Source organism: Ovis canadensis, chromosome 1 (assembly GCF_042477335.2).
Source record: "Ovis canadensis isolate MfBH-ARS-UI-01 breed Bighorn chromosome 1, ARS-UI_OviCan_v2, whole genome shotgun sequence".
Lineage (NCBI taxonomy): Eukaryota > Metazoa > Chordata > Mammalia > Artiodactyla > Bovidae > Ovis > Ovis canadensis.
In genome coordinates this window covers 34,859,487-34,884,281 of record NC_091245.1, presented here as the reverse complement: position 1 = coordinate 34,884,281, position 24,795 = coordinate 34,859,487, and the positions used below count along the sequence as shown (strand labels likewise).

The 24,795-nt window shown below is 43.4% G+C and overlaps 1 protein-coding gene across 16 annotated transcripts in view; it reads right to left on the bottom strand.

The window, feature by feature from the left end:
- FGGY (FGGY carbohydrate kinase domain containing) overlaps nt 1-24,795 on the bottom strand; it is a 510,923-nt gene that overhangs the window by 426,154 nt on the left and 59,974 nt on the right. For all 16 annotated transcript variants that reach the window (XM_069592908.1, XM_069592919.1, XM_069592895.1 and 13 more), the window contains one exon: nt 6,484-6,572. In XM_069592908.1, the coding sequence (XP_069449009.1) occupies nt 6,484-6,572 (89 nt within the window). The remainder of the gene's footprint in view (nt 1-6,483; nt 6,573-24,795) is intronic.

The window sequence follows — 24,795 nt, the reverse complement described above, 5'->3', positions numbered from 1 at the left end:
TCTCAATTTTTCTTTGGTGACTAGGAAGTTTGCAAACATATCTGTTGGTAATTAAGAAGAACCATATAGTTCTTATGACAGTCTTAACTTTATGTTCAGTTCAGTCGCTCAGTCGTGTCCGACTCTTTGCGACCTCATGAATCGCAGCACGCCGGGCCTCCCTGTTCATCACCATCTCCCGGAGTTCACTCAGACTCACGTCCATCGAGTCCGTGATGCCATCCAGCCATCTCATCCTCGGCCGTCCCCTTCTCCTACTGCCCCCAATCCCTCCCAGCATCAGAGTCTTTTCCAATGAGTCAACTCTTCACATGAGGTGGCCAAAGTACTGGAGTTTCAGCTTTAGCATCAGTCCTTCCAAAGAAATTCCAGGGTTGATCTCCTTCAGAATGGACTGGTTGGATCTCCTTGCAGTCCAAGGGACTCTCAAGAGTCTTCTCCAACACCACAGTTCAAAAGCATCATTCTTCGGCACTCGGCCTTCTTCACAGTCCAACTCTCACATCCATACATGACCACTGGGAAAACCATAGCCTTGCCTAGATGGACTTTAGTCGGCAAAGTAATGTCTCTGCTTTTGAATATGCCATCTAGGTTGGTCATAACTTTTCTTCCAAGGAATAAGCATCTTTTAATTTCATGGCTGCAATCACCATATGCAGTGATTTTGGAGCTCAAAAAAAAATAAAGTCTGACCCTGTTTCTACTGTTTCCCCATCTATTTCCCATGAAGTGATGGGACCAGATGCCATGATCTTAGTTTTCTGAATGTTGAGCTTTAAGCCAACTTTTTCGCTCTCCTCTTTTACTTTCATCAAGAGGCTTTTTAGCTCCTCTTGGGCTTCCCTGGTGGCTCAGAGGTTAAAGCGTTTGCCTGCAATGCAGGAGACTTGGGTTTAATCCCTGGATCAGGAAGATCCCCTGGAGAAGGAAATGGCAACCCACTCCAGTATTCTTGCCTGGAAAATCCCATGGTTGGAGGAGCCTGGTGGGCTACAGTCCACAGGGTCTCAAAGAGTCAGACACGATTGAGGGACTTCACTTTTCTCTCACTTTCACTTTCTGCCATAAGAGTGGTGTCATCTGCATATCTGAGGTTATTGATATTTCTCCCGGCAATCTTGATTCCAGCTTGTGATTCTTCCAGCCAAGCGATTCTCATGATGTACTCTGGATATAAGTTAAATAAGTAGGGTGACAATATACAGCCTTGACGTACTCCTTTTCCTTTTTGGAACCAGTCTGTTGTTCCATGTCCAGTTCTAACTGTTGCTTCCTGACCTGCATATAGGTTTCTCAAGAGGAAGGTCAGGTGGTCTGGTATTCCCATCTCTTCCAGAATTTTCCACAGTTTATTGTGATCCACACAGTCAAAGGCTTTGGCATAGTCAATAAAGCAGAAATAGATGTTTTTCTGGAACTCTCTTGCTTTTTTGATGATCCAGCAGATGTTGGCAATTTGATCTCTGGTTCCTCTGCCTTCTCTACAACCAGCTTGAACATCTGGAAGTTCTCAGTTCACATATTACTGAAGCCTGGCTTGGAGAATTTTGAGCATTACTTTACTAGCATGTGAGATGAGTGCAATTGTGCGGTAGTTTGAACATCCTTTGGCCTTACCTTTCTTTGGGATTGGAATGAAAACTGACCTTTTCCAGTCCTGTGGCCACTGCTGAGTTTTCCAAATTTGCTGGCATATTGAGTGCAGCACTTTCACAGCATCATCATTTAGGATTTGAAACAGCTCAAGTGGAATTCCATCACCTCCACTAGCTTTGTTCGTAGTGATGCTTTCTAAGGCCCACTTGACTTCACATTCCAGAATGTCTGGCTCTAGGTGAGTGATCACACCATCATGATTATCTGGGTCATGAAGATCTTTTTTGTAAAGTTCTTCTGTGTATTCTTGCCACCTCTTCTTCATATCTTCGGCTTCTCTTAGATCCATAACATTTCTGTCCTTTATCAAGCCCATCTTTGCATGAAATGTTCCTTTGGTATCTTGAAGAGATTTCTAGTCTTTCCCATTCTGTTGTTTTCTTCTATTTCTTTGCATTGATTGCCGAGGAAGGCTTTCTTATCTCTTCTTGCTATTCTTTGGAACTCTGCATTCAGATGCTTGTATCTTTCCTTTTCTCCTTTGCTTTTTGCTTCTCTTCTTTTCACAGCTATTTGTAAGCCCTCCCCAGACAGCCATTTTGCTTTTTTGCATTTCTTTTCCATGGGGATGGTCCTGATCCCTGTCTCCTGTGCAATGTCACAAACCTCCGTCCATAGTTCATCAGGCACTCTATGAGATCTAGTCCCTTAAATCTATTTCTCACTTCCACTGTATAATCATAAGAGATTTGATTTAGGCCATACCTGAGTGGCCTAGTGGTTTTCCCTACTTTCTTCAATTTAAGTCTGAATTTGGCAATAAGGATTTCATGATCTGAGCCACAGTCAGCTCCTGGTCTTGTTTGTGCTGACTGTATAACACTTCTCCATCTTTGGCTGCAAAGAATATAATCAATCTGATTTTGTTGTTGACCATCTGGTGATGTCTGTGTGTACAGCCTTCTCTTGTGTTATATAAATTATTATTAATAGAAATAGCGATAATTATTTTCATTGATATAATGAAAAGAATGGGCTTCCCCGGTGGCTCAGTGGTGAAGAAGCCACTTGCCAATGCAGGAGGCGCAGGAGACACAGGTTTGATACCTGGGTTGGGACGATCCCCTGGAGAAGCGAATGGCAACCTATCCAGTATTCTGAACTAGAAAATTCCATGCACAGAGGAGCCTGGTAGGCTACAGACCATGGGGTCGCAAAAGAGACACAACTTAGCAACTCGAACAACAATGCTGAAAAGACTAGAACTGAATTACAAATTAACCAAAGGCCAAAGTGATGATTTTCTCAGTGACCCAGATAAACAAGAGTAGCTGCCATATTTTGGAGGATAAGATCAATAAATAAAGGGTGAAGGGCAAACGAGAAGAGAGAAAAACAGATAAGAGGAGGAAGAAGAAGACTTCTTACACAGTCACTGCCAAAAACAAGTCTGAAGGCTTAAGACAAGGTGAAATCTGATCACTTTTTAGTTATGACTCCACTAGAATAATAAAAAATAAAATTAAAAAAAAAAACACCCTCTAGCCTTTTTGGCACCCAATTACCCAAAAGCTCCCAAAACAATCACAATAAGAGCCAGATAAACACCAAATCTGACACTTTCATTGGCACAGAGGATGCCAAGTTCATTTTCCACTGCCCAAAGTTTGTTTGGCATTGGTATATTCAAACACAGATCCTCATCTTCCTTATTCTAGAAGATGGACAGACAATGGGGAATTTTCATTACAAGAACTATGAGTTCTTTAAATCCTATGTGCTACACATTTTAGCCACAGTACCTCTAACTCTGATCGGATGTCCAGATGAGGACCTGAATTTGAGTTGGGGGGATTAGTAGTAATTTCCTCCAGTTTCTCACAGACAGTACGTGGCAGAGACACTGAACCCAGGTCCCCTGACTACAAGGGTTCCCCTCTTTCTGCTATGCCAGAAACTTAATGCAAAGATTCCCTGCCAAAATCGATAAAGAAAACTAAATAAAATTGCTAATTCTTTCAAAAACTTTCCCAGCACTGTGTCAGAAGTTTTTCTGTCACCTCATTCAGTCAGTCCATACAATAACTCCATGGAGTAAGTACTGTCATTCCCCCAATTATGTTTATAATTGAGAAAGCTCAGTGGTTTCCTGTTTCACCCTGATCATGCAAGTTGAAATAGCAAAGAAAGAAAGAAGAATTTGAAGAAACAATAGCAAAGACAGATGTAAGAGAGACATGTGCCAGGGAGAGGGCAACTCTCTTAACAAGAGGAATGCGATGCCTAGGGTCCAAGGTCCGCGGCTCAGCTTTTCAGGAGAGGGAAGCTGGAAGAGGGGCCTCTGAAGGTGCTGGCAAGTACTGGCAAAGGCCAGGGGAGGGGTCTGCAAATTCATACTAAGTAGAATGAGTCATGAGTGTCTCAGTCAAGAAAAAAATGGCAGGGATGACTGGACTAGTCATTAAGTCATTTCTGAGCACTAATCTTTCTGCATCCTCAGGGTTTCAGATCGTCACGGGTGGGCAACAGAAGCCCCCAAGTATGTTCTGATAAGCCAACCAGAAGTTGTCCATTTTTAAATTCACCAAATTAATTTGACTCTTTAAAACACTTCTAATCCTTCAGAGGAATGAACCAATTTACCATCACATATTACTTCCATGTACGCTAGGCACTGTTGTCCCAACCTACCTGACCATATAACCACCTGGGGCCCTTGTTAATCACACATATTCCCAGGTATCCCATGGAGATTCTGATTCAGCAGGTTTAAAACTGGAAGTCCTGGAGATGTGGGCTTTGAATGATCCAGCTGATTCCCATAAGCAGGCTAGTTTGGAAAGAATTGTTTTAACAGGACTTTGCCAATAGGCTCGCAAGGTACATTTTATAGATAAGCGAAGAGAGATACAAACAAGGGAAGGCCACGCCCAAGGTCACCAAACTCTTGTGCGGCAGAACTGAGGATAAGTTACACTGTAACTCCACAGCATATATGCATGCCACAGCATTTACATCTATCTGAGCCAGATCTAATTTCAAAAGCAAGCTTCCTGGTGTCTTAACATGACATCAAACGCTTGGAAATGGGGGTGTGGACAATCTAACACCATCAGAAAAAAAAACAAGGGATAGTTAGGGAGCTTGGAATTGACAGTTAAAATAACCAACAAGGACCTAGTGTACAGCAGAGAAAATTCTGCTCAATGACATGTGGTAGCCTGGATGGCAGGGGAGTTTGGGGGAGAATGGATACATGTATATGCATGGCTGAGTCACTCCGTTATACACCTGAAACTATCACAACATTATTAATCAGGTATACTCCAATACAAAATAAAAAAGTTTAAATAAAAACAACAACAACAAAACCCAGGAAGACATCACTATACTGGACTGATTAACACCCAAGGAAAGAAAAGGAAAACTGAGGTCCTCTGCCGGCTTTAGTTCTGCCTTTAAGTCCTCAAGGCTTGCAGGCTAACGGATTGTTGCTGATACCCACCCTATTAGCACTGCTTTGACTTCTAGGTCCATTTGGCTAAATTAATCAAAACACTTCCTTCACTACTGCACAAAAATAGGGGGAAAAAAACTAGAGAAAGGTCCTTCCTGAAATAACTGTGGACAATCAATATCACAACAAAAGAGAAAGGTCCAGACGAGACATTCACCCAAACCCTGCTCCTCACTGATGGTAACAAGATGACGGTGACTAATTGCACGTTCTGGGGTCACGTTCAGACCACTCCTCCAGAGCCCTCTCCCTGGAGAAAGGTGGGTACCTGAGGTTTGCCAAGGCCATTTTTATATGCATGTGAATCCCCTCTACTCTAGCATTTCACGAAGAGGAAGGGAGAACAATCAACAAAATGAATAAAGTGCTTGTGAAAAGTATCTTCTACTTTCTGGAAGGCCCTGCTGCTGAATGAACTACTATACTCCCATCAACTCTCCACTAGGAAACTCCACATCATACAAAATGAGACAAACGGAAAGAGCACAGGGAAAATGAAACTCCACGTCCCAGCTTCTCATTAGTTAAATAAAAAGGAAAATGGAGAAGATTTAAAAGAGAGGAATTTAAGATACACCTAAATATATACACTGAAGCAGGTTTATCTGTCCTTTGGGAAATGATCTTCTTTCTTATATGCAATTCTGAGTCATTTCCAAGATAAGAAGACTCCTGCCCTTGTGCATCCCCTGAAATCTGAGGTCAAGATGACAACAGGTTTGCATGCTTTGAGAGTTCATGTCCTATCTGTCCAAATATATGCACATCTGTGCACACATCCACTCTGTTTACTGCAGCAGCTGCAACACACTGAGTATTTTTTTAAATTGTAAGTTGTGTGCCAGATAGCACATGACTTATGTATAACATTCAAAATTTATTGAGATATACTATTGATTTCAACATACATACCTTTATCCTCTGGGATGATTCAGGTACATTGATATAAAAAGCAAAACAGCTTCATTAACACCAATCTAGTCAAAGTTAAAATCAGCTTCCTTAAAAAAATGTATCTCTTGCCTTAATTTTAGGGGCCTAAAATGTTTCTTTTCTTCATCATGTAAAAAAGTGGCTTTGGAAAAATAGTCACATTTCACAACAGACTATTCACATCTCCTTTAAATGTGTCCAATTTTAATGAATGGTCTTCACCTTGGATACACACATTCCAGGCCTCATAAAAACAATGGTGTTTGGGCATGTGCAGTGGAGGTGGAAGATGGATTCAAGATGTTTCAAGTATGCAAAATCACATGCAGATGTCCAAACAGTACATCCAGTCAAAGCGAGTTAAGAAAGCAATATATATACAGACACCCAAGAATGGATGAACACAAATAAAATCCAACTTGTAATTAACATACCGTGCTGTGACACCTGTTGCCTTCCACGATAAGAAGTCTGGGAGATCAAAGAAATGTCCCGCCTTATCCCAGCAAGTCTCTCGCAAGTTCTGCCAAATTAAATATATATTAGAATCAATTATGGGCTATTTTTTCTCCTCCTCTCCTCTCAATAATGTTTCAAAATTTTCAAAACAAAAGCATAGCCAACAATGCCCAAGAAAACATCTGTGCAGGGGCTGGGAAGTGGTGGTGGGGAGGGGAGTATACAAGCAGTACACAAGAAAGAAAAACTGGCAATTATTGATCCTTCCAAAAATGACTATAATTTCCCTTTTATTCCTCTTTGCCAACCTGGAGTGGGAAGAAGTACACTTTGCAAGGGTACGCAATCCATCTTTCTAGTGAAGGGCAAGGGGATACATTTCAAGACATATAAAAAGACTTCAAAGCTGAACAGCTGGGAACTGGGGAGAAAAATCACATGAGGAAGCTTCCTGATGAAATGTGATGTGTCCTGCCATGAAAACGTCTCCCCACGCTAACAGGTTCCAAAAACAACAGGAATGATCGCCCCTTGTCCACAACGAACTTCCAATCTAAGCCAGACAGAATGGTACTGAATCAACCTATCCTTATACCTTTTAAAAATATTTGTTGCTTCCAGTTTCTTCCACATTGCCAATCTGGCCAGATTTTTTTTTTTTTTCCTTACCACTGGGCTTTTTCTTTTGTCTGCCACCTGTGTCTGGAACTCCCCTTCCTCACTTACCACCTTGTTCCCTCCCAGGGTCCACACTGCCCTGCCCCTTTTGGTTAATCAGATCCACAGATCCACCCTTCCCTAGGGAGGCCATCCACGATCTCACGGCGGGGGTGGGGTGGGGCATCTGGCTGTCACACAACCCCTATCACCTCACAAGTATCTGTATAATGTCCTTCTCTCCTGCTAGACTGTAAGCTCCATGAGGCCAAGGACCTTTCCAGCTTCATGTCCTGTAATATCTCACGATTGCCTTCTCTCCTCCTCTACACAGGACTGGACCCTTGGCTGTGAGGTATAAATCACATGACTCCAGCCCCAGTCTGGAGTCTCCTCCAAGGGTAGAAGGCAACACGCTTAACTGGACAAGGGACAGACATGTGACCTGGTGGGGCCAATTTGATTCCTTCTCCCAGGAATTTAGAATCAGGATCCAATTAGAGTCATTTAACTTCTGCCTTCGAGTGAAACGGGAGGTGAGATAAAGCTGGAAACTGTGAAGTGGCCATTTTTTGCCAAGGACCTGGAGAAGCAGGACTTCATAAAGAAAAGAGCAATGCAGACAAGTGGCAGCAAGAAAGGTTTCCTACCATCCAGGCAACTCTCTGTGTCCTGGTTTCACTTATTCCCTCCCCAAGAGGCTACAACAAAACTGAATGCACCAAAAGCTCAAGGGGATCTTTGGGAACCCAGAGGCAACAAGGCAGAAACTCCAAGAGAGACATATTCCAGTATCGGCTAGCGGGTGAGGTAGAGCAGACACTCAATAGATAGGGGTTGAACAACTAAGGAGAAGGCAATGGCATCCCACTCCAGTACTCTTGTCTGGAAAATCCCATGGACGGAGGAGCCTGGTGGACTGCAGTCCATGGGGTCGCTAAGAGTCAGACACGACTGAGCAACTTCACTTTCACTTTTCACTTTCATGCATTGGAGAAGGAAATGGCAACCCACTCCAGTGTTCTTGCCTGGAGACTCTCAGGGAGGAGGGAGCCTGGTGGGCTGCCGTCTATGGGGTCGCACAGAGTCAGACACGACTAAAGCGACTTAGCAGTAGCAGCAGAACAACCAAACTGCTCATTTTCACCTTTCAAACTTTCTCAGGTGAGGGGCACTTCAGAGTTTACAAAGGGTTTTCACGTGTGTTATCTCCATTACTTGTGGTTTAGTTGCTAAGTTGTGTCCAACTCTTTGCGACCCCATAGACTGCAGCCTGCCAGGCTTCCCTGTCCATGGGATTTTCCAGATAAGACCACTGGAGTGGGTTGCCATTTCCTGCTCCAGAGGATCTTCCTGAACCAGGGATCAAACCCATATCTTCTGCATTGTAAGGCAGATTCTTTACTGCTGAGCCACCAGAGAAGCACCGTGTAGCATACAAAACTCCCAAGTGCTGTTATATGTATTTTACAGACATGCCACTGGCCTTCATCTACATTGCCCTCAACTTCTATGAGTTCTTCCTATTTTCTCCTTTCCCATCACAACTTTCAGAACACAGACACTTACTCACAGCAGAGAAAATGAGTATTAACCCAGAACAGCATCCCATTAAAACAACACTAACATCAAAAGGGCTCAGATGTAAAAGGCAGTACTAGGCCCATTTTCTGTTACTGCTGGTTGTTTTAAATTCCTAAGCATTTGGGTGAGCGCTTACATGCAGAAGGGGCTTCCCTGGTGGCTCAGACAGAAGAATCCGGCTGCAACGCAAGAGACCTGGCTTCAACCCCTGGGTCAGGTAGATCCCCTCGAGAAAGGACTGGCTACCCATTCCAGTATTCTTGCCTGAAGAAGTCCATGGACAGAAGAGCCTGGCAGGCTACAGCCCACGGGGTCACACAGAGTTGGACTAAGTTACTGAGTGACTAACACATTTTCACTTTACACATAGAAAGGGCTAAACTTTGAACAACTATATATCTTAATGTTAAAAAAAAGTAATACTTAAATTTAACTAAATAGATCAAATGTAGTTCTGAACTAGCAGTACCTTTGTACACTAATAGATCACAGTCAGGAAATGGTAGCCTTTGAAATGATGAGTCAAATTATAAGTATGTCTTCTGGGTAGTCCCCCACATTGCTTTCCACATGCTCTGTGGTTTCAGTGATCAATTCTCAGGGAGAAATGGCAACCTCCTTCTAAAGACTCCAGAAATTCAAGGCCAATCAGAAAAAAACCACGAAAACTGCTGCAGCAACAATCAGTGCTACCAGCCAAAGCCAAGCAGTCTTCCTCAACTGGGAAAACAACTGCTTCTGTTAGGTCTAGTGTAGTCATTACAGACCTGAAGAATCGCAGCTTTCAGCCTGTAGCCAGGCACACAGGCTGCTGTGCACAATGGAACCCAGGCAGTACATCTCAGAGAGAACTTCAGGCCTCTGGCCAGAAAGAGACACTTCAGGGGCAGGAGGGGCAAGGCAGCCTGGTGGGTCATCTTTTCTTGAGACCATGCCAGCATCACCAGGCAAAGTCAGAGATCCCAGCTCAAACTCTGCACAGAATGACACACCAGAAATGGTATAATATTAGGAGTGTGGAGTATCCTTAAGAATGCCTCCCTTCTTGGGAGAGGAGACAGCAGTATGTACTCCCTGGCTTCTCCACAAAAGCAAAGTCTGCAACTCAGCCAGAAAAGGAGAGGGGGCAAGCGTGTGCCTGGATGAAAGGGATGCTCCGAAAGCCCGATCCCTTACTGGGAGACATTGACACTGCTTAGCAGGCTCCCATGGTGCTCTTAGGTTGGGCTCCATGATTCATAAGTGTTTAGTCATCACATGCCAGACTGGCCAAGGGCCTATTACCCCCTGTGGATGGATTTTTAATCCAGTTCTATGAGAAAATCTCTCCATCCCTGCCCCTCCCCAGTCAGCAGAGTTCCAGCCCTGGGCCTCAATCTTACTGAATTAATTCTACCTTTGGAACCACTGGGCCTGCATCAGACACAGTGACTGCTCTTAGATTCTTCCACAGCTTACAATAGTGCCGGCGTCTCAAGACAGTGCCTTGTCTCATTGGATTCTCAGGATGGTTCAGAGGTTGTAGGTGATACACAGTAGTCCACATGTCAAGGGTACAGAAACTGAGGTTCAGGTGATAATACTTTGCCCAAAGTCAGACAAGACTTGGCCCAAACCTGCTCTAAAGTGAGGGTTCCTTTTTCCTACCAGGCCACAGTCACCACCCTGAAGCCACCTGATCTATCAGAGCTGTAGGTTTTGGCCTTTTGAAAGCATCATGATAGAAGCTATTGCTGACAAAGGTCTGTATAGTCAAAGCTTTGGTTTTTCCAGTAGTCATGTAGGGATTTTGGACCATAAAGAAAGCTGATGCTTGAGAAGACTCTTGGGAGTCCCTTGGGCAACAAGGAGATCAAACCAGTCAATCCTAAAGGAAATCAACCCTGAATATTTATTGGAAGGACTGATGCTGAAGTTCCAATAATTCAGCCAACTGATGAGAAGAGCCAACTAAGGCCCAGATGCTGGGAAAGACTGATGGCAGGAGGAGAAGGGAGCGACAGAGAATGAGATGGTTGGATGGCATCACTGACTCAATGGACATGAGTTTACACAAACTCCAGGAGATAGTGAAGGACGGGGAAGCCTGGCGTGCTGTAGTTCACTGGGTCACAGAGTCAGACGTGATCCAGTAACTGAACAACAACAGCAAAAAGAACAACACTACACTTCAAAAATTTCACTTTCAATCCTGGACAAATCACTTAACTTCTATATACCTCAAAACCCTCATAAAACACAAATGGTACATGGGCTGGAGTAAACACAGAGCAGGTCCCTATCAAAAGACAACTTTAGACGCATCTCATAATCTGGGCATTGAATCCAGTTCAAACTAGGAGGTCTCTGTGCTGAAGGAGTTAAGTCTCTCCTACAGTTACCAAGCAACTTACAAAAAGTAGTCTTTTCAAGAAAAAAGAAGAAGAAATCAGCGGTTACTGGGGTGTGTGACTTGGCAATCAAGGCTTCTGCATTCCAATAGCAATCCTTTGAGCTAAGCAATCCCTCAGGCTTGAAAGCCACCAAAGAGAACAACTCTTTAAAAAAAGATAAAAATCATCTACTACTTCATTAAAACCACAGCCTTTCTTGGGAGGAGACTACCACTCAAAGCACACATAGCTTTGGGTCTCAGCAGAGGCTGGAGGTGGAGTAGTAAACCCAAGGTTCAAGGCCAGGCAGCAACCACCCCACCAGCCTGGGGCATAGAGATGAAGCTTTCACCCTTTCCTTCTCACTGCCATGTCCAGGGAGGCAGTGAGGCCTCTGCTGGCTTCTAGATGCCAAGGGAACTTTGGGATAAAATGAAGCAGATGTTGCAATGTATGTCGGGAGATGCCAGGGTCCAGGAACAGCGTGGAAAGTAGGGGTGACCAGTTAAAAAGGGATCATGAAGTATTTTGTTATGACTTGCAGAGGGATTTTATCTGGGCTTCCTGTTGTGTACACTGAATGAAAGGGAGGAACAGAGCTTCCTACTTCCCCTCCCAGTAAAGGATCCTGCTGGATCATTTCCAATACTCATGTTGTTTTCCAGCACAAGGACATTCTGAAAAGAGAAAACTTATCCTCACTCTACGTTTAGGACTGAGAAGTAGGGCACAGGCTGATAGCCCAGAGAGGAGAGATGTTTCAGGAAAAAATTTTAATCCTTAATGTCATTCTTTAAAAAAAAATGCAAAAAACATGGACTGGGTCATGATCCCCAACTAGAAACTTTGCAGAATGAATGAAACAACTGTGCTTCAAACTCCCATCTACAGAGAAAAAAGAGCAAACACTGGAGATATGTCAAGTCAGACAGACAGATACGCTGAGAGGTTTGTGCCACCAGAGGTATCTTTCTAAAAAACTTAAAACATACCATGACATTTCTTTGTTTAAAATGGTTCGACAGTTCCCCATGGCCTGGAATCACATTTTATCTCCTTGGCACGGCTCTCGGGACACTTAACCTAGCTCCAACTTGGCCATTACTTGTATGACTCCTTCTGGGCTCACTGCCCATCACCTCTCTCTTTGCCACTCCCCACCCTGATCTCACCTCATTTCTTTCCCTTCCCCAAATGCACTGTACTCTTTCATACTCCCGTCTCTGTCAAGGCTGAAGCCTCTACTATGGGATTGACTTTCCCATCTTCTCTCATGATCAAATGTCTGCCTTATTCAAATACAGCTCAAATGTCACCTTTTCAGTGAATCTCTCCATCCCTTGCTGCGTCCTTATTATACTCATACACCTAAGTCCATCTCAAAAGGACAAACTCCTGGAGGGCAAAAGCCAGCTAACTCCTAGAAAAAAAAAAGAAAAAGGTTTCAGGAGGTATAAAGAAATTTAAGATCCAACACTTCTAAAGTAAAATTACAATGAAGCTGGAGAAAGATGTGTGCAAAGGAAACAGTCGGTAATGAATAAGATGATGTATGATGATCATGTAATGAGCCTGATAGCAAGGTTTGGTGAGTCAGCCTCATAACTCATTTTTTTATGTGTGGCCATATATCTACTTCTAATGACTAATCATAGACATTGTTCAGAGAAGGGAAAGGGCTTTGGGGCCTAGGTGGCTAAAAAAGACTTCATGGCAGAGAGATTTGAGCTGAAGCCTAAAGATCAAGTAGAAAAAAATATTTATGCTTCTGCTGAGAATGACACCCAAAAAACAAATGTACAGACACCAAGGGTTTAAGAGAGGTGGGATAAACTGGGGGATTGGGAATGATACATATATACTCTACTGATACTGTGTATAAAATAACTAATGAGAACCTACTATATAGCTCAGAGAACTCTACTCAGTGCTGCGTGATGACCTAAATGGGAAGGAAATCCAAAAAAGGGGGATATGTGTATACATATAGCAGATTCACTTTGCTGTTCAACAGAAACTAGCATGACACTGTAAAGTAACTATATTCCAATGAAAATTAATTTAAAAATAAAATAAAAGTGAATCTTCCTCAAAAATAAACTGACAAGGTAGATTATCCCTTTTAGAGAAGGATTTGTTTTACTGCACCTTCACAGAATTTATTTATAAAATGAAATAATTCCACTGGAAGATTTCAATTAATCTTTAAGAACAAGATATATACATGCATCCTCTCCCCACACCCTCCCTGAAGCCCTGCTATTATACAGAGAGGCGAATTTATAATCCACGCTAGAAATGATTCCCTCACCATAAAAATGTTATCATTTGTATGAAAACTGATCATATTCTGCAAGGCTGACCTTGCCCAGGAATGTGATACCACCATAAGCATTAGGAAAACAAGGCTTTGGTATGTGAGCTCTAAGAACTTTGGAGTCAGGCAGACCTGAGTTTGATGACTGTCCTTGCCACTTCCCAACTGTGTTGCTTTAGGCAAATTAATTTCTCTAAGCCTCAGTTTCCTCTAATGCCACATGACTTGCACTGACCTCAAAGGACATCGTGAGGGTTAAGTGATATAACACGAGTGCCTAATAAGTCCATAGATCTTACTCTAATTACTGCTGCAGAGCTTCATGAGTTTTAAAACACTTTGACATGCATGATCTCATCTGATCTGCCTAATTCTTTAAGGCAAAGAATAAGGGGAAGGTAAGAAATTATAAACTTCACCTTGCAGCTTGACAAAGTAAAAACCAGAAAGGGATCACAACTGTCCCAAGGTCACACAACACGTAAGTGGAAAGACAGACTAAAATGCATTGACAGATCCCTAATGCCGCCTCGTGCTAATCAGGAGTCTGCCTCCCCTACAGCACAATAAAGTGAAGCGGGGGAAAGGAGAAAGATGCTATGGTGACCTAGTTACCACAGTTTCAAGTAGGTGGTACTGTCTCTGGAGGGGAGGATCCTGACAGAAGGGAGGGCTTTGGACTGCGTAAGGTCTTGGAACAGACATGGCATAAAGTGGAAGATCTGGACAAGCAGAGGTTGAGTGGGATCTTGCTTATCACTTCATTCTCCTGGACTCCTTCATGCCCTTCTCATCACTGCTTTTCTATCTCCTTCCTGAGCTCCTTTCTTTAGTTTCCCTTTAAATGTTGATGTTCTTGTCTCATCTAAATGCTCTTCTCATTGTTCATGTGCTCCCTGAACAAGCTGAATTATTTCCAAGGTTCCAACCAACTACAAGTCAAATAACATGCATGATCTCAAACTGCCCCACTGAACCTCTAACTCGACAGGTCCATAACAGAATCCATTATTTCCCCCAAATGTTTCCCTCCTCCTCAGTGGACTAGTTACCCAATAAGTCATCTTCTTCTTCTCTCTCACGGCTTATATCCAATCATCCTTCTACTTTAAATTCCCAATTAATCTATGAAGCAGTCTCCACTTCTTGATTCCCCTGTATTAGTCAGAGCTCGCCAAAGAAAAAGAATCAATATAGAAATGGAAGTTGGTGCAGACACTATGGGAAAGGGTATGGAGGTTCCTCAAAAAAGTAAAACCAGAAACACCATACAATCCAGCAATCCCACTCCTGGACATATATCCAGAGAAAAGATACATTCTCCCCAGTGTTCACAGCAGCATAATTCACAATACCCAAGACATGGAAACAACCTAAATCCTCATCAACAGATGAACGGATAGAGAAGATGTGGTTCCTATATACAATGGAGCACTACTCAGCCACAAAAAGGAACACAGTAATGCCATTTACAGCAACACGGATACAGCTACAGATGATCATACAAAGTCAGAAGGAGAAAGACAAACATGATATCACCTACATGTGGAATCTAAAATAGGAGACAAATGAACTTACCTACAAAACAGAGACAGACTCCTGGACATAAATACCAGACTTGTGGTTGCCAAGGGGGAGGGGGCTGGGGAAGAGATGGACTGGAAGGTTGCAGTAAGCGGACGGAACCCATTATATAGAGAACAGGTAGACAACAAGGCCCTACTGTATAGCACAGAGAACTATATTCAATATCCTATGACACACCATAACGGAAAAAAATACCAAAAAATTACATACATGTATAAATGAATCACTTTGCTGTACAGCAGAACATAACATGGTAGATCACCTATACTTCATCTAAAAAAAAAAATAATAATAAGGTGAACCTGTTTCTCCACCACATGGAGATCACTGGGGCTGGGCATAGCACCTGGTTTAACCAGTGCAGTAAAGCAGAAGCACCACTGTGATACTCCTGAACAGAGGTCTCAAAGACCTCGCTTTTTTCCTCCTTGCAGTGTAGAGCTGCAGCATGAGGAAACTCGGAAACCCGGAGGATGAGAGGACCCTTGGAGCAAAAACAAACCATCTCGGCTAAGGCTCCATGCTTTCAAGAGAGATGAGAAGAGCCCAGATTAGGAAAGCCAGCAGTCCTCCAGGGACTCTTGAACACATTCAGCAGAGACCAGAAAATCCATTTCCCTTTAGTTTAGTTCAGTTCAGTCGCTTAGTAGTGTCTGACTCTTTGCGACCCCATGAATCGCAGCACACCAGGCCTCCCTGTCCATCACTATCTCCCGGAGTTCACTCAGACTCATGTCCATCGAGTCGGTCATGCCATCCAGCCATCTCATCCTCTGTCATCCCCTTCTTTTCCTGCCCCCAATCCCTCCCAGCATCAAAGTCTTTTCCAATGAGTCAGCTCTTCACATGAGGTAGCCAAAGTATTGGAGTTTCAGCTTCAGCACTAGTCCTTCCAATAAACACCCAGGACTGATCTCCTTTAGGATGGACTGGTTGCATCTCCTTGCAGTCCAAGGGACTCTCAAGAGTCTTCTCCAACACCACAATTCAAAAACATCCATTCTTTGGCACTCAGCCTTTTTCACAGTCCAACTCTCACATCCATACATGGAAAAACCATAGCCTTGACTAGATGGACCTTTGTTGACAAAGTAATGTCTCCGCTTTTGAATATGCTATCTAGGTTGGTCGTAACTTTCCTTCCAAGGAGTAAGCGTCTTTTAATTTCATGGCTGCAATCACTATCTCAAATCAGCAACCTGTGTTATTACAAGGTAACTAAATCGTTGCCTTTTTACTCTATTAAGTGCTGAGGTGGTCTGTTATCTCCCTAGCTGATATGGCCTCTTTCAAACTTTGAAAGTGAAGTCACTCAGTCGTGTCTGACTCTTTGCGACCCCATAGACTGTAGCCTACCAGGCTCCTCTGTCCATGGGATTTTCCAGGCAATAGTACTGGAGTGGATTGCCATTTCCTTCTCCAGGGGATCTTCCCAACCCAGGGCTCGAACCTAGGTCTCCTGCATTGTAGACAGATGCTTTACCGTCTGAGCCACCATCCAAATTCTTTCAAATTTTAACCCCCTTCAATTCCCACCTTCTACACGCCAATTAGAATACAATGGCCTACATAAAATGTATATTTGACTATGTAAATCATTCATTCATTCTTCATTTGGTATCCTCTACATGTCAGGTTCTGTGCTCAGTGCTAGGGAAATGAGAGCAAACAGCAGACACAGCTCCACCCACAGGGAGCTTTCAAAGTTTTCTACCACCTTTGGAGTTAAAGACTAGGGACTTCCCTGGCGGTCCACTGGTTAAGATTCGCCTTCCAGTGTGGGGGATGCAGGTTTGATCCCTGATGGGTAGCTAAGATCACACGTGACTTGTGGTCAGAAAAACAAAATGTAAAATACAAACAATATGGTTAACAAATTCAAGGATGACTTTAAAAATGGTCCATATAAAAACAAACCAAAAAAGACACTGTCTTCTTAAAAAAAAAATGATTAAATTTATTTACATGTAAATTCATTACAAGTAAACCATGTCTTACTTGGCAGCTTCTCTGATATTCTCCACCTCTGAGATACTGCACCACACTGTCCTTTTTCTCACCATTATTATTACGTCTTTATCCACAGTGTCGCTTACCTGGATACCCTCCCTCTCTCACCTGGCCAACATGCGAGCATCATCTAAGACTCATGCACTCCTGGACATCTGTGAGTCCCCACACCGAGTGGGTGCTGCTGTGCTATGCTCCTCCATAACACTCAGTGGCTAGCCCTACCATGACACTTCGCCTTGTCTGTTCACGTGTCTGTCTCCCTAGCTACACTGGAAATTCTTAAGAGTCGTGGACTGTGTTTTTGTTCAGTCTCTCTGCTGCTACGACTTTGCATTCTATCTGATGTATGGATGATGAATAACATTAGCTGAATGAATGAACAAATAAATGAATGAGCATAGATGTGCAACCTAAATAGGAGTTTATGGAAATGGAAATAAGAAATGAATGGATAAATGAATGAGGTTGTGAATAAGGACTGTCCCAGTTTCTCTTTTCTCATTCAAGTTAATGGCTTTTCACTGTCTCTCTTAGGGGCACAGACATATCCTAGCCAAGCCAGACTGCCAGGAAGATAAATTTCTCTTCTCAGGGTGAGCAGGTCCTTTGGAGAAGTTTCATTTTAATTGGAAAATGGATTCATTCACTTCCTGGCTGGGACTCCTGGGTCAGTGCAGCACTACCCTGAACGTCTGCCAAGCACACTGGAGAGAGGGCTGAAGCGGGAAAAGCGCTCCATCAGATGTCGCGTGCTCTGGGACATCTGAGGACAACCTGGTGGCAGATCCAGGCTGGCTCACAGGGATGGCCTTCCTCTTTTTTCTCCAGTTTTCTTCAACCCAAACGTTACTTATACCAACGCATAAAGGATGCGTGTACTTCACGGTTCCATTTGGCCCTTCCTGGGGGATTTTTCTGGGTGGGTGGGTGTGCGTGTGTATCTGTGTGTGTGGAGAAAACCTAGATTTCCACTGACAGATGAATGGATAAAGAAGACATGAGGCATATCATATGCATACATATACATATATGTACATCATATATACACATACAAGGTCCACAACTGAGAAATCCCTTCACTACTCAAGTAGCAGAAGATCAGAACTTCATGAACTCTCCCTTATGATGGTGCACAGCTGCCCAACATCACAAAACATCCTTTCTAAGGAACACTTCTGCATCTTCTGTAAGAGTCCTTGCAGAGGGCACTGGACACTATCAGGATTTTGTGGCCTGGCCCCAGGCTTGCCTTTAGCCTCATCTCTCAATACAAACCTGTCCCTGATTCCTCAAACCGACTGATGCAATGGTAGCTCTAGTAACACAATGTTCTACTCTGCACAGAGGTGCCTTTGCACTCTCCACTGCTTCTTCACAGCCAGACTGCAAGAGTGAAAATTCCAAATCTAATGTATCACGGCCTTGGGAGAGCTACTTAACTACCCTTCACTTCAATCTCTCTGTCTATGATGACTAGAGAGAGCACAGCACCACCTTTACCACCCAGCTATTGAGAGAACAATGAGCAAGTGTATATCAAGTGTCCAGAACAACATCTGGCACAGAGTAACCATTTCTTAAGTGATTTCTGTATTAGTTAGAAGGTCTTTACACCATATTTCCATTTTCAGGAAGGACAATGGGCTTTGGAGACTGACACACTTTAGTTTAAACCTTGTTTGTCCAAAGGGAACCCTCCTACACTGTTGGTAGGAATATAAATTGTTACAGACACCATGGAAAACAGTATGGAGGTTCCTCAAAAAGCTAAAATCAGAGTTACCATATGATCCAGCAATCCCACTCCTGGGCATATAGTGACAAAACTACAATTTAAAAGATGCACGCACCCCAGTGTTCATTGTAGCACTGTTGACAACAGCCAAGACAAGGAAACAATATAAATGTCCATTGACAGATGAATAAAGAAGATGTGGTACATATATACAACGAAATACTCCTCAGTTCAGTTCAGTTCAGTCGCTCAGTCGTGTTTGACTCTTTGCGACCCCATGAATCACAGCACACCAAGCCTCCCTGTCCATCACCAACTCCTGGAGTTCACTCAGACTCGTGTCCATCCAGTCAGTGATGGCATCCAGCCATCTCATCCTCGGTCCTCCCCTTCTTCTCCTGCCCCCAATCCCTCCCAGCATCAGAGTCTTTTCCAGTGAGTCAACTCTTCTCATGAGGTGGCCAAAGTACTAGAGTTTCAGCTTTAGCATCATCCCTTCCAAAGAAATCCCAGGGTTGATCTCCTTCAGAATGGACTGGTTGGATCTCCTTGCAGTCCAAGGGACTCTCAAGAGTCTTCTCCAACACCACAGTTCAAAAGCATCAATTCTTCGGCACTCAGCCTTCTTCACAGTCCAACTCTCACATCCATACATGATTACTGGAAAAACCATAGCCTTGACTAGATGGACCTTAGTCAGTAAAGTAATGTCTCTGCTTTTGAATATACTATCTAGGTTGGTCATAACTTTTCTTCCAAGGAATAAGCATCTTTTAATTTCATGGCTGCAGTCACCATCTGCAGTGATTCTGGAGTCCAAAAAAATAGTCTGTCACTGTTTCCACTGTTTCTCCATCTATTTCCCATGAAGTGATGGGACCAGATGCCATGATCTTAGTTTTCTGAATGTTGAGCTTTAAGCCAACTTTTTCACTCTCCCCTTTCACTTTCATCAAGAGGCTTTTTAGTTCCTCTTCACTTTCTGCCATAAGGGTGGTGTCATGTGCATATCTGAGGTTATTGATATTTCTCCCAGCAATCTTGATTCCAGCTTGTGTTTCTTCCAGTCCAGTGTTTCTCATGATGTACTCTGGATATAAGTTAAATAAGCAGGGTGACAATATACAGCCTTGACGTACTCCTTTTCCTATTTGGAACCAGTCTGTTGTTCCATGTCCAGTTCTAACTGTTGCTTCCTGACCTGCATACAGATTTCTCAAGAGGCAGGTTAGGTGGTCTGGTATTCCCATCTCTTTCAGAATTTTCCACAGTTTATTCAGATCCACACAGTCAAAGGCTTTGGCATAGTCAATAAAGCAGAAATACATGTTTTTCTGGAACTCTCTTGCTTTTTCCATGATCCAGCGGATGTTGGCAATTTGATCTCTGGTTCCTCTGCCTTTACTACAACCAGCTTGAACATCAGAGAGTTCACAGTTCACGTATTGCTGAAGCCTGGCTTGGAGAATTTTGAGCATTACTTTACTAGCGTGTGAGATGAGTGCAATTGTGCGGTAGTTTGAGCATTCTTTGGCATTGCCTTTCTTTGGGATTAGAATGAAAACTGACCTTTTCCAGTCCTGTGGCAAAAATAATGCCATTTGGAGCAACATGGATGTAACCAGAGATTAGTATACTAAGTGAAGTTGGACAAAGAAAGACAAATAGATGGTATCACATATGTAGGATTAAAAATATGACACAAATGAATTTATCTACAGAACAGAAACAAACTTAGACATAGAGAACAGATTTTTGGTTGCCAAGGGGGAAAGAAGGTGGGAGAGAGATAAATTGAGTTTGGGATTGGCAGAGGCAAAATATTACACATAGAATGGAAACACATAGAATGGTATAGCACAGGGAATTGTATTTGACATCCTGTGATAAACCATAATGAAAAAGAACATTTAAAATAATATTTATATATGTGTATACATATATATAGACACACATATATATAACTGAATCACTTTGCTGTACAGCAGAAATTAACACATTGTAAATCAATTATACTTGAATAAAATACATTTTTTAAATAATAAAAAGATTTTTTAAAGCTAGGTTCTCCTACTTGCTAATTACATTACTTCTGCACAGTAGTCACCTCATATCTCTGGGTCTCCCTTTGTTCACTTACAGCAGTGTTTAACTTGCACTGTTAACAGGACTCAATTTAATGAGGTTATACATGTCACAATGTTCATCCTGGCACAATCACAAGTAAATGTTAGTTTCCCTCACAATCCTTACTTTTAAATTATATGGGACCAATCCATCTCTCTTATTAGACACTTCGGTCCTTTTAAGAAGAGATCATAATTTACTCACCTATGTCCCTGAGATAACATGAAATAATGATTTCTTAAATGAAATACTTATTGACCATGCAACAGTTTGTCCATCAGTCCCGGTTGGTGGCTGGGTGTGTGCTACACATGAAGGTAACCACAGATGAAAGGCAGGAATATACTGGTCCTAATTCTTAGGTTGCTTATTGGCTAGGTGGAGCAAAGAGTCTGCATAGGAAACACTCAGCAGGGATGGATAAGTAGCAAAAAGTAATTCTTAAGTTTGAAAACATCTGATTTATAAACTGAGGATGCGGCATGGTCATGAAAGCAAGGCACTGCTATGGGCAGGCAGCCGAGGGGTGGTATTACCTGCGAGGGAGAATCTGACCTCAGTGTGGAGAGAAGGCAAAGACTAAGGAAGACGGGATGGAGAACAGTCCAGCTGCAGTGATGGCTTGAGCAAAGTGCAGGAAGAAGCAGCAACACTGTCCATGGTCATGGGAGAGAAATGCTGGGCAAGTCAGGCTGAGAGACGTGTGCCAAAGCGGAGGAAGAGGGAAATTCATATCAGACGCTCAAGTCAGAAGACAATGGGGGCCACGCTGAGTCCTGAGCAGTGGGTGATTAAGGATCTAGTGTTAGGAAGGGGAGGATAGCAACAACATGGAGGGAAGTCCGGAGGGGAGGGAGAGGCAGGAGGACCAGCTTCCATATACTTTCCTGACACAGAAGGAAGAGAAAGAGCAGAGGAAAAGGAAGAGGAAGGAAGACGAAGGCAAAAGAGCAGAGAAGATGAGCGAGAAGGAAAGTGAAACAAAGGAAAGTAGAAGAGAGGAAGGAAAAAGAAAAAGACAAAAGCAAAAGAGAGAGCGAGAAGGGGAAGCTAAGGTGAAGGGAAAGAACAGGTTAAACATGAGAAGCGAATAAAATGAGAAGACAGAAAAGCAGCAAAGTGCAAGATGCGTGGAAAACAGGAGCAGGATCACGACAACGTCCCCAGGACGAGACAGAGGTGGAGAAGGACGGGCAGGAGCCGGAGCCCCGCACGTGGTCTGCAGCCGCCTCTCCTCTCAGGGAGTGAAGTCATGGCTGATGTCACCGCCTCTGAGTCACACGCCCACCAAGGAGGTGGAGCAGCCCCCGCTGTTCCATCCTACCCTCCCAGACAACAGGGGCTCATTCCCTGCCTTGTGCTCTGGGACACTGTCTAGTCTGGTCCTGAGAGGACTGAAATGAGCAGGGTTCTCCTTGGGCCCAGGGAGGACACTGCAGCCTCAGGAGCCCACCAAGCCTGTCGCCACTGGTCCAGGCCCTGCGGTGGGATGGTTAGAACAGGTGGAACAGAAAGTTCTGACTTTCCTCTGACTGGGGCTAGGGCTCCATTCCATAATGTTTACAAAGGAAATTCCCATGATGAATAGTAGCGAATTCACAAAAGGCCCTCAAAAGTTGCTTTTAGACTGACTCACAGAACTGCTTTCTCACGTTGGAGGCTCTCACCATGCTCCCACTGCAGCCCCAAGGAGGCCTGCTTTCCTTGGATGGCCAGATCCCTCCCTGCACCAGTCTTCCAACCTGCCGAGTGCCCGCTTCCATCAACTCCTAGCCTACACGTCATCTCCTCCTGACTCCTCTCCCCTAACATGGGTGTATCTCCATCCTGCTTACAGAGCGCTGTGCCTTTATTTCTGTTCCTCTACTAGAATATGAGCTGCTTAAGGACAGGGACTCTGGTTTACTGCATTTAACAAAATACCTGGAATAAAACACATTTTCAGTAAATATTTGCTGAATGAATGGATGTCCCTGGTCAACTCTGGAAGGAAGTGATGGGCACCATGCTAGCATTTTCAGACTTCTCTGAAACAGGGGCCCGCTCTTATAGCCATAGGCGTGAGAATGTTGCTTGCTGAAGACAGTACCCTAAAGCTACGCATAACTGTGCAAGTGAAATTGCTCTGGAAGCAGCTGCTTGGGGCATCTGAGGATGGATTTTTCTCTCTCCCTGGGACTGTAAGCTGTTGTAGGAAGGGTAGAGGATTGAGTTAGCCTTGATTTAGATGCCCTGCTCTAACACTCACACTCAGCCTGTCCCCATTTGCTCAAACACAAATGACACCACCCATTCCCTAAGCTGTCCAGCAAGATTAAGCATAGCTTAAAGAAAAAAAAAAAGTGCTTACCTCAAGAAAAGGTGGACTTTTACTTTCATGCTTAGCTTTCTTAACTGCATTTAGAGATAGCCATATGGAAAATAGACTTTATTAACCTCTTTTTTTCTAAAAATCAACTTTTTCTGTTCTAATCATCATCAGAAAATACATCACTACCACCAGCACTCTACAACTTACCAAATACCTTCTGATACAAAATATTGGTGTCAATACCTTTTATGGACAGGAAACTAAGGCCCGTAAGAGAAATGAATTTCCCAAGATCATGCAGAGAGTAAGTGAAACCCTGGCCACTTGAACTCCAAACCTAGTATTTCTTCTCTGCTGCCCCAGTTGCTGCCTCCCAGGACATGGGAGGTGCTCAATAAATACTTGCACAGTGATTCACTCCCTTTCTCAGGTCCATGGGCTGGTCTCTGACCCCTGGCCAAAGCCAGACCACATGGCCTCACGCCAAGACAACTGCTGTAGGCTTCACTCTGGTCCCGATTCTCTCGCTATCTATCTTAGGCTCACAGAATGCCAGCACTGAAAGAGAACTTCAGGGGTCATGGAAAACAGCTGTTCCCAAATGCCAGACCCTGACTGCTGCTAGCCCTTGACTGGTCATTTTCGATAATCAGTGGTGAATAATACCAACAGAGACGATGAAATCCTTATTATTAATAATACTATGAATAATCGATTGGTAAAAAGATCTCATGTCCTGGTAGCTCACTTTGCTTTTCTTGGGCAAGCTCCAATACTCTACATACGCAACATTACTGGGAGAAAAACATCGATCTGTGCCACTATTCCGATCCTTAAGCAAAGACTGAATGAGAGACAGACCAAACGGGTCAGCCACTACCTGGGCACTCCCTAAGTGAAAAGTGAAGTAGCTCAGTCCTGACCAACTCTTTGCGATCCCCTGGACTGCAGCCTACCAGACTCCTCCACCCATGGGATTTTCAAGGCAAGAGTACTGGAGTGGGGTGCCATTGCCTTCTCCATCATTACTCCCAGACATAACCAATTAGATCTTATTATCAATACGCAGTCAGCACTTCTCAAATAATGCAGAACATTGATTTCCAGGTATTTATCTCTGTATGCTATTCATCCAAATAGATTTATACTGGAATTGAGCACTTTAGAAATGTATTAATAGCAAAAATACATTCAACACTCATAATTGGACCACATATGGCTTTCCTCGTCTTCTATATAGATATACTTACTCATTCATTAATTCCCTAGTCTTGTGTTTTTGAGCCAGAAGACACTGACTGTTGAGAAGACAGAGCCTGGAAGCAAGGCTAACGCAGCTTTTTGAGAGGGTGTGGGTAGGAGTACTGATGAGGCTGTAGAGCTGAGATCAGACTTTCTTTTATTACTGAGGTCGTGCCCAAGTTTCACCTAATCCCCAGCCTCTCCATAGAGGAAAGATTCAGAGACGTGGGCTTTCATGTGGATCCTGGAATCCCTTTATCATTCAACCAGCAAAGTGGCCACAGCTTCATGCATAGAGACTGGCCTCCAGTGAGGTCTTAGCTACAGAAGTACTGCCAGGAC